This window comes from Triplophysa rosa, linkage group LG1, assembly GCF_024868665.1.
Source record: "Triplophysa rosa linkage group LG1, Trosa_1v2, whole genome shotgun sequence".
Taxonomy (NCBI): domain Eukaryota; kingdom Metazoa; phylum Chordata; class Actinopteri; order Cypriniformes; family Nemacheilidae; genus Triplophysa; species Triplophysa rosa.
Genome location: NC_079890.1, coordinates 10,841,452 through 10,856,216, shown reverse-complemented (window position 1 = coordinate 10,856,216; position 14,765 = coordinate 10,841,452). Strand labels below are relative to the sequence as shown.

The 14,765-nt window shown below is 42.8% G+C and overlaps 2 protein-coding genes across 3 annotated transcripts in view; both read left to right on the top strand.

Annotated features, from left to right (window-relative positions):
* The window catches only part of nlgn2a (neuroligin 2a), a 351,369-nt gene that overhangs the window by 107,752 nt on the left and 228,852 nt on the right, over nt 1-14,765 (top strand). The window lies entirely within an intron of this gene.
* Nucleotides 9,059-11,444, top strand: LOC130546808 (zinc finger BED domain-containing protein 4-like). Its single transcript, XM_057322304.1, has 2 exons — nt 9,059-10,044; nt 10,910-11,444. The coding sequence occupies exons 1-2, from the start codon at nt 9,245-9,247 to the stop codon at nt 11,442-11,444; spliced, it is 1,335 nt and encodes a 444-aa protein (XP_057178287.1). The 5' UTR covers nt 9,059-9,244.

The window sequence follows — 14,765 nt, the reverse complement described above, 5'->3', positions numbered from 1 at the left end:
GGCCCGTTAATATTTCTAGAATATTTTTTGTGATTTTTTTTCGAGCACTTTCCGTACACCGAGGGGTACGGGCTTCGAATATGTGATGCGAGAGGGTGTGACGAACTTGCGTTCGAAGCCCCAAGGTTTTTCTACAAAAATAAAGCAGAATTTTGTTGAAAATGTTGTTCAGAGATGTATTTCTGTGAAAAGTGCATTTGTAAGCAAAATAAGCATTTTAATAGCCTGAAGTGTGCAATATACCAATATGGGGTGCTTCTAGGATACATAGCTGTAGGTTTGTCATACAAAAGCTGTTTACAGTCTTAAAAATTGACAGTTTACAGTATTGTCCACTGTAAGCCTACGAGGCTACTGTCAAATAAGTTATGACTGGTACTTCCCGTGGTTTTGCCGAGTCACAGGAAGTGCCAGTCGTAACTTATTTGACGGGTCCTCATAGGTAGCTAATGTACACACCATTTTTAAGCTTCTGGAGCACATCTATGAGCCTTAATGCACTTCATTGTGAAGGGCTGTGACTCTCATACACTCTACTGTTGGCTAAAGCTATACAACTCCTTACTTAGGATTACAATGACCCTTAATAGACTTTGTCCATCATTTACCTATAAGGGCCCCATAAGATAAGTTACGACTGGGACTTCCTGTGGTCACAGGAAGTCCCACACGTAACACTTTTGGCGCGGCTCCCATAGGTAGCTAATGGACACACAATTTTTAAGCCTCTGGGGCACATCTATGAGCCTTAGTGCACGTCATTGTGAAGGACTAAGCCTCTCATACACTCTACTGTTGGCTAAAGCTATAGAACTCTTTACTTAAGCTTATAATGACCCTTGATAGGCTTTGTCCATTATTTACCTAAGAGGGCCCCATAAGATAAGTTAGACTGGGACTTCCTGTGGTCACAGGAAGTCCCACACGTAACACTTTTGGCGGCTCCCATAGGTAGCTAATGGACACACCATTTTTAAGCTCCAGCACATCTATGAGCCTTAATGCACGTCATTGTGAAGGCTAAGCCTCTCATACACTCTACTGTTGGTTAAAGCTATATAACTCCTTTCTTAGGCTTATAATGACCCTTAATAAGCTTTGTGCCATTATTTACCTATGAGGGTCCCATTAAATAAGTTACGAATGTACATGCCACACGTAACACTTTTGGCACGGCTCCCATAGGTAGCTAATGGACACACCATTTTTAAGCTCCAGCACATCTATGAGCCCTAATGCACGTCATTGTGAAGGCTAAGCCTCTCATACACTCTACTGTTGGTAAAGCTATAAACTCTTACTTAGGCTATAATGACCCTTAATAGGCTTTGTCCATTATTTACCTAAAGGGCCCCATAAGATAAGTTAGACTGGGACTTCCTGTGGTCACAGGAGTCCCACACGTAACACTTTTGGCAGGCTCCCATAGGTAGCTAATGGACACACCATTTTTAAGCTCTGGAGCACATCTATGAGCCTTAATGCACGTCATTGTGAAGGCTAAGCCTCTCATACACTCTACTGTTGGTTAAAGCTATATAACTCCTTACTTAGGCTTATAATGACCCTTAATAGGCTTTGTCCATTATTTACCTATGAGGGCCCATAAGATAAGTTACGACTGGGACTTCCTGGGTCACAGGAAGTCCCACACGTAACACTTTTGGCGCGGCTCCCATAGGTAGCTAATGGACACACCATTTTTAAGCTTCTGGAGCACACTTGAGCCTTAATGCACGTCATTGTGAAGGGCTGTCTCTCATACACTCTACTGATGGTTTAAGCTGGATAAATCATTGCCAAAGCAAACGAGACCACTGACAGGGGTCTTACTCTGTCTACCTAATTTTGGGCCCTTCGAATGAATCGCAGATGTGAGAAAACATTGTGTCGATGCACACCGGCGCTTTTATGTGCACGTTTGACTCGAAAGTCAAAGAAAAGGGCTTTGGGCTGTTTAAGCGTCTGTCGCACAGCCGCTGGGCTCAAATGAGGCAGTCATCTCCAGACGGGGTCCCCCGGGGCGCCGGGTGGAGACCGGGTCTTCGGGCAGGCTTCGGGGGGTCGGGCAGGCCTCCCTCAAGTTTAGGCTGCAAGGGGAACGCGTAGGCGTTCTGAGGATGGAGGCGTGGCCAGCGGGAAGCCCCGCCCAAAATAGGTTACAAGGGCACGCGTAGGCCTCTCGTGTACGTCGGGGTCCGGAGCCGGCCCGTAGGCTGCAAGGGGGTTGCATAGGCGCTCTTCGGGAGGCCCGGTCGCAACCTGATCGGCGCGCGCGGCTTAGGCTGGGACCGTACGTCGAGTCGCCCCCTTGTGGTTCTGCCCGAGAGAGCGCCTAACCCTTCGTTCCGTGACTCAAAAATTAGGCACTTTGGGCATTTTTCTGGGGTCCCCCGGGCGTCGCCGCCGCCCCATGACGCTTCCGTTCGATCGCGGGCGCTCTCCCCTTCGTTTCGGCACCGCCGGGCGACCTGGGAAAAATTTGGGGTCGTCGGCGCGCAGCGTCCATAACTAGCCGTCCGGCGCGTGTCGACTAAGTTACACAATACGTTTGATGGCCTTAGGCATGTTATGGAACTTGCAGTGTGGAATTGGACTGAGCTTAATGTGATTCACATTTTATTGCGCTAAAGACTCTTTATGCAAATGCTTTATGGTTTCTCATTGTTTAATTCATTTACGGTTTATGTGATATGTATGTGAAATTGAAACAAAACTCAATTAAGTGTAACATGGTTCCAAAAGTGTTATATAAGGGAGCGTGTACATTGATTTGTATTTTCAAAGTGCATTTCAGAAGCGGATACAGTTTTATGCTCTTTTTGAACTCAAAACGAGTAAAGGTTAAGATTTAGTTTCACAAATATACCTAAAAAGTGTATTTTTGAGATTTAATTTAAGGGTTGAAAAGCGTTGCTTAAGTGGGAATATTTACCTTTGAAGGAGTTCTGAGGTTGGGTTTGAGCAACCTGTATAAGGAAAAAAAGAGAAAGGTTAAGATTTAGTTTAATAATATGTGAAATTGTTTTTTTTCATTCCCTCTTACTGTAAGCAGCATTGTCTTTCTTTCTTTTTGTTGTTGTTGTTGTTTTCTATTTTCATCCATATGCCCTTTATTCCCTCTGTATTCCATGCATTAAATTTTCAGTTCATACTGTACAAATATACATTCAGTAAAATCTAATACAGCGTGTGAGTGGTTAATTATTGTTACATGCCCCATTTTCTTCAGTAGTCGGATTTGGTCTTCTGTGAGAACTGGTCCATACACAGACCCCATTGTGTCTGTAGTAAATTGATAAGCAGTGTTACAAAAAGTTGGTGAGCCAGCCAGGAGAATTTGGGTGCCATATAACAATATTGACCATAGAGTGCCAAAGTAGTACTATATATAATATAGTGATCAGCCACTATGGACATTGTAAAACGAGAACAAGTGAACGTCCTTAATGCTGTTCTAGTGACTGGTTTAACACTTTCAGAAACAGATAGTGAGTTAGAGTCATGGCTAATGAGTTTTGGCAGCATACAACGAACCTTGCTTATAGATAGCCCATCTTCTGAGTTTCATCGCCATGCCATTATTGAGTTCTGAGATGGCTCAGCTATGGATGAGCTGCGACCTTTGTTGCCTGTACGTGTTGTTGGTGTTTCTGATCCAGACACAACCTTTAATGTGCGTACCTTGAGTGGTGTGTACTCTCAAGAGAAAGAAGCTGATGTCACTGAGTGTTTAGCAGAACTGCAAGAAATTGCTAGAACTAGTGGAAGATCTTTTCAAGAAATGCTTCAAGAACTCAAGAAGCTTAATGTTGCCAGTCTTCACAGTGAGCCCTTGCGTATGCCAAGTGATAGTAATGAGTCCCCTGTTGTGTCTGATTCTCAGACTCGTGGGTCATTGACTCAAAACCAAAAGGCAGATGAAGAGAAAACTACCACCTCCTTTTCCGATAGGGCTTCGTCATGTAGCATTGAACGAGGGAATGATCACTACCTGACTAAGACTGACAAGGCAGATGCCGTGCCTGACCACACTGCCCTGCCTTTAGATGTAATAAGCCCTCCTAGTATTCAACGTGTAGTAGTTGAGCATATTGTTCGGGCATCCGATGCTGTATCTGCTCAGAGTGTTCCCATGCGAATGAGGTCATTTTCAGGCAAAGTACCCCGGCCTCCTAACGAGCCTGATTTTGATACTTGGAGGGCAAGTGTTGATTTTTTACTTGGTGACCCATCCATTTCTGATTTGTCTCGCATCAGAAAAATACTAGACAGCCTTTTGCCACCAGCGGCTGATGTTGTAAAACACATTGGCCATCTGGCATCTCCGTCAGTATATTTAGAGCTTTTAGAGTCTGTTTATGGGTCAGTTGAAGATGGTGACGAACTCCTGGCAAAGTTTATGACCTTGCTTCAAAACCATGGAGAGAAGCCCTCTAGCTACCTGCATAGATTGCAAGTCATGTTGAGTGCAACAGTGCGGAGGGGAGGCATTTCAGAAGCCGAGCGTGATCACTACTTATTGAGACAGTTTTGTCGTGGGTGTTGGGATAGCAGTTTGCTTGCAAATCTGCGTCTTGAAAAAAGAAAGGCCAACCCCCCTTCGTTTGCTGAGTTGGTGGTCTCTGTTAGGACTGAGGAGGACAGGCAGACTTCAAAAGAAGAGCGAATGCGAAGTCATTTAGGATTAGTTAAACCTGGTTCACACTCATTGAAGTCGCGAGCTGCAGCTCACCAGCTGTCTACGAACACTGATGTAAGCAGTGGAACCACCACTGAGATAGATCCGGTGAAAAAACAGATATCGGAAATGCATGCACAGTTAGTTCCTCCAAAGCCTCAAATTCATAAACAGGGTAATACTGATTGCCAGGAAGATGTAGGGTTTTCCATGTTGAAAAAGGAAATAAATGAGTTGCGAGCGCAGGTCAAAGCTATGGGGTCAGCTGCAACTAAACAAACCACCCACACTGATCCAAATTCTTCAGAACTCACAGAACTAAACAATTTGCTGAGCTAAAGGCTCAATTGGCTGTGAGTGGAGCACAGAGAGGTCAAACTCAAAAGTTGTCACAGGCACAGCCCAAGCGGATTGAGTTAAATAAGCGCAGCCAGTTTCAGCCAGGTGGTGCAGGCTCGTCGCGACCTCGTCCCAGCTACTGTTTTAATTGCGGTGAGGCTGGGCATATCGCAGTTCATTGTGAAAATGACCCAAATCCTGCCGAAGTTGATCGAAAGCGTTGTTTGTTGCGAGAGAAACAAGCCCAATGGGATTTGCAGAACCGTGCTGAGTCTCAGCCGTTAAACTTCAAGCCGACTCTGTAATGGGGCATGCAGAGGTCGGAACCAAAGTAGAGTGCCCTAAGTGGAGTAGAAAAACATCTGACTCTTGTTCAAAGAACAGAATATCAGGAAGGTTACCTAAAGGGTTAATGGGGACAAAGTGCACTGCTCAGTTGTGCATTGAGGGGACGCAGGTGAATTGTTTACTAGACACTGGTTCCCAGGTAACAACCATCCCATTGTCATTCCACAAGGCACATTTATCTGATCTCCCTCTGAAGTCATTAGATGCTTTATTAGAGGTGGAAGGGGCCAATGGGCAGTCGGTACTATTTAGGGTATGTGGAACTTACCCTAATGTTCCCTAAGGAGTTCCTCGGGGTCGAGGCAGACATTGACACCCTAGCTTTAGTGGTCCCTGACTTGGAAGGAGTGCAGCAGATACTAATAGGGACGAATTCCTTGGACACTTTGTATGATACGCATGCTAAAAGTGATTCTGAGCTCAACCCAGCTTTCCATGGGTATCGAGCTGTGCTTAAGATTTTAAGTGCTAGACATCAGCAGAGGCGGACAGAGGTCCTGGGATGTGTGACCCTGGGAGGTGACAATCCTGAATTAGTACCTGCAGGCAGTTCTGCAGTGTTTGATGGAGTGGTTCATTTGAACAATTGTCTTTTTGAAGATTTAGCTGTCATTGAGCCTGCTGAAGTATCCAACTTACCTGGTGGTTTAGTTGTAGCCAGTAGTTTGCATTCCTTGCCTGGTAAACGTACCTTTAGTGTGCCGGTGTTTTTTAAAAAATGAAACCCGGGTCGAAATTGACATTTCTCCTAAGACCGTGCTAGCTGAAGTTTGCTCTGTTCAACAAGTGACAGAAATGCCTCAGAAAAGTAACACCTCCTTAATTCCTGGGGAATCAAAAGTAGCTAAAATAAACATTGATTTTGGTGATTCACCTGTGCCGGCCGAATGGAAAAATAGAATAACAGCTTTGCTGAATGTGATGCCTGAGGTTTTCTCACTGCATGATATGGATTATGGTCATACAGACCAGGTGAAACATCGAATTAGGCTATGCGACGAGACTCCTTTTAAGCAGCGACCTCGACCTATTCATCCGCAAGATGTCAGTGCTGTTAGGAAACACTTGCAGGAGTTGTTAGATGCTGGAGTAATAAGAGAGTCTGAATCCCCTTTCGCATCTCCCATTGTGGTGGTCCGAAAGAAAGACAATTCTGTTCGTCTTTGCATTGATTTCAGGAAGTTAAATGTGCAGACCATTAAGGATGCCTATGCTCTCCCAAATCTTGAGGAAGCATTTTCTGTACTTACGGGCTCCAAGTGGTTCTCCGTCCTTGACCTGAGATCGGGGTACTATCAGATTGAGATGGACGAGCAGGATAAAGCCAAGACAGCCTTTGTTTGCCCATTTGGATTTTGGGAATTTAATAGGATGCCGCAGGGAATAACAAATGCCCCAAGTACTTTTCAGCGGCTAATGGAGCGTTGTATGGGTAGTCTAAATAGGAGTGAAGTTTTGTTTTTTATTGATGATTTAATTGTGTTCTCAGACACCCTCGAAGAACATGAATGCCGTCTGATAAAAGTTCTTAACCGGTTAAAAGAGTACGGGTTAAAACTTTCTCTCGAGAAGTGTCGATTTTTTCAGACTTCTGTGCGGTATCTGGATCATGTTGTTTCCCCAAAGATCCGTTGGGTGAAAGATGGACTGAGGGATGCCAAGCAGCGTTCGAAACCATTGTAAAGAAACTGACGACTGCTCCTATTCTGGGCTATGCTGATCCAAAGCTCCCTTACTTGTTACATACCGATGCCAGTACTACGGGGGTCGGAGCTGCTCTCTATCAAGAGCAAGAAGGGCAATTAAGGGTCATCGCGTACGCCAGTCGGGGTTTGACTCGAAGTGAAGCTAAACACCCTGCCCATAAACTGGAGTTTTTAGCATTAAAATGGGCAGTTACCTCAAAATTTAGTGATTATTTGTATGGGTGCGAATTTACAGTGGTAACAGACAGTAATCCACTAACGTATGTTTTGACTTCGGCGAAGCTTGACGCCACAAGCTATCGGTGGCTCTCTAGCCTGTCTACGTACAATTTCAAAATTCAGTATCGGGCAGGTTCTCAAAATTTGGACGCAGACGGATCGTCTCGACGACCAAACGGTCAGCTCAGGGATGATTTGGAGTCCCAGAAAGAACGCGAGCGCATAAAGCAGTTCACCCTGAACCATTTGAGTGAAGTCGACCAGAGACAGCAGATTATTTTACCAGAGGTGGTGAAAGCCATCTGTGAAAGGCATCAGATTAATCAGCCTTCTTTGGTGGTTTTGGCTGAGTCCCTTGGGGTGAATGCAGATGCAATACCCCAGGCTGTCTTGGATGAGAGTGATCATGGCCTAGTGGTTATCCTTAAATTGTCAGAGGATGACTTGGTATGTAGACAAAGAGCAGACCCTGAAATAAGGGAGGTCATTGAACGCATGAAGTCCAACAAAGGACCCCCCGAATGAAAGACAGTCCACTGGAAATGTCTTTGTGTGTCTTGTGAGTGGCGTAGATTTGAAATTAGGGATGGCCTATTGTATCGAAAGCGCATAGATCAGGGAAAAGTGCGGATGCAACTTGTTTTACCACAAGACCTGAGAGAGATGGTACTTACCTCTTTGCATGATGACATGGGTCACTTGGGTGTTGAGAGGACCCTCGATCTTCTTCGTGCCCGGTTTTATTGGCCACGAATGGCCAGTGCTGTAGAAAAGAAGATCGGTACTTGTGAGCGTTGTGTCAGAAAGAAGTCTCCAGTGCAGAAAGCTGCCCCGTTGGTAAACATACTAGGGCTGGGGGTAAATGATTATTTATTAAATGATTAATCTGGCGATTATTTTATCGATTAGTCAATTAATCTAACGACTAGTTGGACGATTAATCTAACGGTTATTTTTCTGCTGCTCGATTAATAAAATGTATTGATGATACATAATGTATCTCAAATAAATACCAAAAAAATCTTAAAAAAACACAAAAGCAATGCATATTAGAACAACAGCTATGACAGTGGGGTATTTTAAATCTACTCTTAACCTCATTGCAGTGCTATGCTATGATTAGTAGGGATGCACCGATCCGATACTCTGGATCGGATTTGGCTCCGATCCATACATTTTTGAAAGGATCGGGTATCGATCATGCGCGAGTCAGCACGACCGATCCAAATCCGATACCAAATTACCAGCGATTGTTGAACGGGGAACTGTATTTAAGTAAATAGAAAACATTTGTTTATTTGGGGAAAAATGCATATAATTAAATACTTAGAAATATATTTTGCTTAATCGTCTGACAGGCAAGTTTAGCGGGTAGACCTTTCAGGACCCAACGTTATGCCTATATGGTAATTTACTTCAGTGCGTTAAAGATGTCGCAGATTTGGAAATATTTCACGCTTGAAACAACAGAAAGCAGCACAGCAAATTGTAACATTTGCAAAACCAGTGTTTCAAGAGGTGGAATTACTGTTGCGCGTTACAATACAACAAATTTAATCAAACATCTTCAGAAGCATCACGGAAAAGATCATGAAGAGTTTGCACAAGCGAAATGCAAAAAGGACGAATCAAAGCAGCAGACCTTGCAGGAAGCGTTTCAAAGGCAAGAAAAACTTCATAAAGACAACAAAAAATCTGTTAAAATCACAGAAAAAGTTGTGGAATTTATTGTTCTAGATAATCAACCTCTCTCTGTTGTGGAAAATGTAGGCTTCCGTCGCCTAATGGAACATCTAGAACCGCGATACAGTCTACCATCGTGTAAATACATTTCTGAAACAGCTTTGCCTGAGTTGTATTCTAGAGTGTCCTCGCAAATGTTGCGGACCAGTTAAAAGATGTAAAGTCTTTGAGCTTCACTACGGATATTTGGAGCTCCGACGTGTGCCCCATGACCCTTTTGAGTTTAACAGCGCATTGGGTGAATTCTGGTTATGCTTTGCAGAGTGCTGTGCTACATGCTAAAGAGTTGCGAGGGCCACACACAAGCAGCGTGATTTCAGCTTCAATCAAAGAAATGATGGATGGATGGAAAATCCCTCTTTCCAAAGTACATGTAATTTTGAGGGACAATGCCAGTAACATGAAGAAGGCAATCAAAGATTTGGGGGTCCCTAGTTTGGGGTGTGTCGCGCATTCATTTCAGCTTGTAATTAATGAGGGGCTTCTGTCGCAACGGAGCGTAAGCGATGCACTTGCAGGTGCGAGAAAGATTGTGGGGCACTTCAAACATTCCCCATCATCTTACTCTTCATTGGAGGATATTCAGCGCGAACTTCACTTGCCTGTGAAACGTCTACAGCAAGATGTCAAAACCCGATGGAACAGTACGTTTTACATGATTCAGAGTATGCTTGAACAGAAGCGTGCTTTAAGTGCATTCGCTGCCGACCACGAGCTGCCTGCAACACTGACAGCAAACCAATGGGGATTGCTGGAGAAGACCGTGATTGTACTGTCACCATTCGAAGAACTTACCAGAGCCATAAACTCATCCCAATCTTCCACGGCGGATGTTATTCCAGCAATTGTGGTTTTGAAACGTCTGCTATCTCAGGAGAGAGACACCGACAGCGGGATTAAAACAATGAAAAGTACTCTACTACAAGCGGTCAATGAAAGACTCTGTAACATTGAGGATGAGCCACTTTTCTCCGTTGCCACTTTGCTTGACCCACGGTGCAAAGACAGGTAGGTCAATAGCTTTACTTATTATGGATTATTATTTTGTTTTATTTAAAAAAATATGCAGGTAATTTTAGGTTAAATTTTTATCGTTGTTATTGCTGCATTCAATTTCAAATAAAGTTAAACTGGAGGGTTATTTATTGCAGAGTCAGACAAAAACGATTTTTTATTTTGAATCCTTTTGAGCAACAACGCAATTTTTCAGAATGCAGTGCTGTCAATTTACAAAAACTGACACGATAACAAACGTCTAAGAATTTTTTTTTAAGAATTTTTTTAAATGGCTGTTACGTTTAACCATTATAAAGAACGAAATAAGACACATTAGACTGGGTAAACTAAAACGGCGTGGTTCAAAAAATTCTCTCAAGCGTTTTTTGAATAAATAGAATATTTTAATTGTAACCTTAAGAAATACACAACTTCGTTATTAATTTGTTTGTTTGTTTATTCAATTATATTTTAGATATTTTATTTTAAAGTTCACTTTCATTTCAAGTTGTCTGTTATTGCGGCATTAGTTTTTATAGTAAAATACCGGTCTTTTTCATATTCGGCCTATACGTTCTGCAATGAAGTTAATCCGGAGGGTGATATATTGCTGACAAGACAGAATTTCATTTGCAGTTTTATTTTCATCACAGACCAAAATAAATCAAATATTTTAATTACAATCGTGAGAAATACACACATTTAGTTTGAGTTTATTGATTGATTTAATTTGGTTTTGATTCTTTCTTTGAAGGATATTTGTTTGATTGAAAGATTTTTGTTCCTATTTTTATCACAGCCAGCAACTGCCAACATTAAAATACATTTTCTGTGTAATGTTTGTATAAAATAGACCATTTCCTCTGTTTTGCTTTAGATACTTTACCAGTGCAGATGCTGTCATTCATGCAAAAAATGCACTGACAAAAGAGGCTGAAAAGATCGAAGATACACTGAGGACAGCAACTACTGCAGCAGGTCCAGCAGAGGTATCTCATATGGAAGCAAGTGGGTCAAGTGGACACACAAGCAAGAGCACCTTCACAATGATGTTTGATGAAGTTCTCCAGGACCAACAAGAATCTGCACGAGAGATAGCTACCACTAATGCCCTTAATCAAATACAAACATATCTGACAGAGCCAATTACACCCCGATCTGATAGCCCATTCTGTTACTGGGCAGTGAATCATGTTCGTTTCCCTGCCCTTGCTGCTACTGCATCAGTGTTTCTCTCTGCCCCCTGTACCAGTGTTGAGAGCGAAAGACTGTTTAGCACTGCATCCAACATTGTAGATGAAAGACGGAACCGACTTCTAGTCGAAAGAGCAGAAATGCTAATATTCCTAAAAAAAACCTGTCATTGCTGTTTAACCTTAAAACAGATAATGTCACTTGAAGTCTATACTTAAACACAGTTGTTGTGTTTATATTTTTGTACTATTTTTCATGTGTACATATTTTTGTCTACAAACGTATATGTTCGTTTTTGATTTAAGATTCACAAAATGTAGATTGTCATTTGGATGACTCCAGATAGCTTGATTTAATTTAATTTATTTCAATTTCAAATTTTGCAGTATTTTACAAGAAATACAAGAAATTGCACAGTTTTCTTAATAAAGATGTTCGTCATACTGTGTATATTATTTATCTTAGTTTTTATGTATTTCATAAATCTACAAAGCTTGACTTTAAGCAGATTAATTTTAATGACTGTGTGAGTTACAGACATTCTAAACCTTAAAATGTAAACAATAACTGATATCGGATTTGGATCGGTATCGGCCGATATTTGTAAGTTCAATATCGGAATCGGATCGGCAGAGAAAAACTGGTATCGGTGCATCCCTAATGATTAGTTTATTTGAACGCTAACGTGGCTATCTAGCAGCTGTGCACTTTGGTGGTGCTAGGCTAACCAAGTAACCAACGCATCTTGGCTCTCTGTGCAGTTTGTTCGTGCTAGGTTAGTGGCTAACGTTCACGTTAGCTAACGTCAGCTGCTATAGATAGCTGTGTTCTGCAGCCGTAAGCTAGCTTCCATTCAAGCCAACATTAGATGATAACTAACGTTAGCTAAACACGGCTGTCTAGGTGCCAGTAGCTACCAAGCACGGGCAAACTGCAAGGAGAGCTAAGATGGTTGGCTAGCACCACCGAAGTGCGCAGAGCTCAAGCTACACAACACACTACACAAACATGAAATTAATTTAGCCAACATTAGTACTTACTTGTTATTGTCTCCTTCACGAATGACAATGGGGTGCCTCCGTTTCAGATGCTCCAACATTGCCGTTGTGCTGGTGTGGTATGCCAACTTCATTTGGCATAGAGCGTAAATAACGACACCTTTACGTTTGGGACTAAATTTGAAGTATTCCCATACCTTCGAAGATTTAGGGCGAGCAATTTTTTTAGGATTTTTTTCTTTTATTGGGGCTTTGTTCTGAATTATGTGAGGAGGTTGCTGTTTCGTCCTCCATTCTGCAATGTTTTGGTCTCCCACGTGTGTGTGGCGAAGCGTCTACATAATTTTGACGTCGCCGCGTCGACGTCATCGACGCGTCGCTACAGGCCTAAAACATACAGACTAGCAGGCCATTAGAGTTGCTCTGTATGGACTTTCTGTCCGTCGAGCCCGATAGCAGCAACACCAAAGACATTTTGGTCATAACTGACCACTTTACGAAATACGCGGTTGCATTACCAACTCGAAACCAGAAGGCTCAGACTGTAGCTAAATGTCTCTGGGAACATTTCTTGGTACATTACGGTTTCCCGGAGAAGTTACACAGCGACAGGGGGCCAGATTTTGAGTCTCGCATTATACAGGAATTGTGTAAGATCGCCGGCATTCGTAAAGTTAGAACCACACCATACCACCCCAGGGGAAACCCCGTAGAGCGGTTTAATAGGACTCTACTGCAGATGTTGGGTACCCTAGAGAACAAACAGAAAGCTCATTGGAAAGAGTATGTCAAGCCACTGGTGCACGCTTACAATTGCACCAAGAATGATGTCACAGGTTACTCACCATATGAGCTGATGTTTGGCAGGCAGCCACGGTTGCCACTGGACATTGCCTTCGGAATCTTAAATGATGAATCACAGCAATCCCACTCACAGTATGTAACCTCTCTAAAGTGTAGACTAGAAGAAAGCTATAAAATGGCAGTAGAAAACAGCAGGAAAGTGGCAGAACGAAATAAAAAGAGGTTTGACAGAAATGTGGTACCCTCCGTTTTGGAAGTGGGAGATAGAGTTTTGGTCACGAATGTCCGGTTAAGGGGTAAACAAAAACTGGCAGACAAATGGGAACCTGATGTATATGTCGTGTTGAGTAAAGTTCGAGAGATTCCGGTGTACACTGTTTGTCCTGAAGGGAAGGATGGTCCAGTCCTCACTTTGCATCGAGACCTGCTCTTGCCTTGTGGATTTTTATCCGGGGTTGGAGCGAGTGAGATGTTTTCACCAAAGGTGCGTCAAAGATGTAGGACCAGAGCTCAGTCTGCTTTGGAAGATAATGGTGAGGCAGGATATTCAAATAATGAGGAGGATTCGGAAAGTGAATCTCTTTTTTGTGTTGTACCCCGAAGATCATTAGAGGTGGTTACTCGCCTTGTCCTACCCGAAATTCCTCTTCAAATGGTGCGCCGTCCTATCACCCCAAATGCAGTTCACCAAGAGGTAGCAGACAAATGTCAAACCAATGCTGATTGTTTGGAAAAACAAAACCTGGTGTTTGGCCAAGTAAATGAGAGCTTACCTATGAGAGATGCGGTGGAAGTTGATAATGTCGAGTTTGAAGAGTGTAGGGAAGGCAACACTGAAGGAATATCTTGGGAGGAGGAATGTGATCATTTGGAGTTAATTGAAAAGTCTGCTGAGTTGCTTGACAGTGTAGAGTTGAATCCAGTCAATGAGTCGAGTGTTGTTCAAAGTGAGGGGAACAAACCTATGTTAGAAACAGTCCCTCAAGGAGATGTGGTAGATGACAAGAGTGCCAGAAAGAGAAAACACACAAAGTGAAGGTATTAGGCATTCTGCAAGGGTGGTAAAACCCCCAAAGAAATTTCATTATCCCCAGTTGGGGAATCCTCTAATCTCCGTGGTTCAGTCCTTATTACAAGGACTAAGTACTGCGTTTGCTCAAGCAGAGAATAATTCAGAGTTCATTCGTGATCAGTGTGTCATGGTACCTGAAGGCGTTTTGAGCGCAGTGACAATGCAGCCAAATGCATGCACGAGGACGTGCATAAGAACAAATGGGAGAGTGTATCCCTGTTACGAATGTCATAAAAACATAGCTATTTCTATAATTGAGCCGGGACCCCTTTATTTCTATGGGAAGTGGATTAGCCAATGAGGATGAGGTTCGCTGGTTGGAGCCAACCAATGAGGTATCAGAGTATTGTCTGGTGTTCGAACACTTCCGGGTTTCGGTAGCGCACGAGATGACACGGGGAAAAAACGTTTGGAGCTAGATAGATACCGGAGAAATGATCTAATCATGCAGCGATGCTTGATTAATAGAAAGAGTTACTTAGGCACTATTTAGTGTAAGGATTTTGACGATATGATATGAAGAGAGAGCATATTAGAGACACGAGATTGATAAGAGATGATACTTGATTGATACGAGATGTCCTCTGATAAGAGCAACTAAAACTTTGTTGGAGCAGAATAAATCAATAAGGATTTATTATTGATCTTGGTCAAGTTTTTTTCTT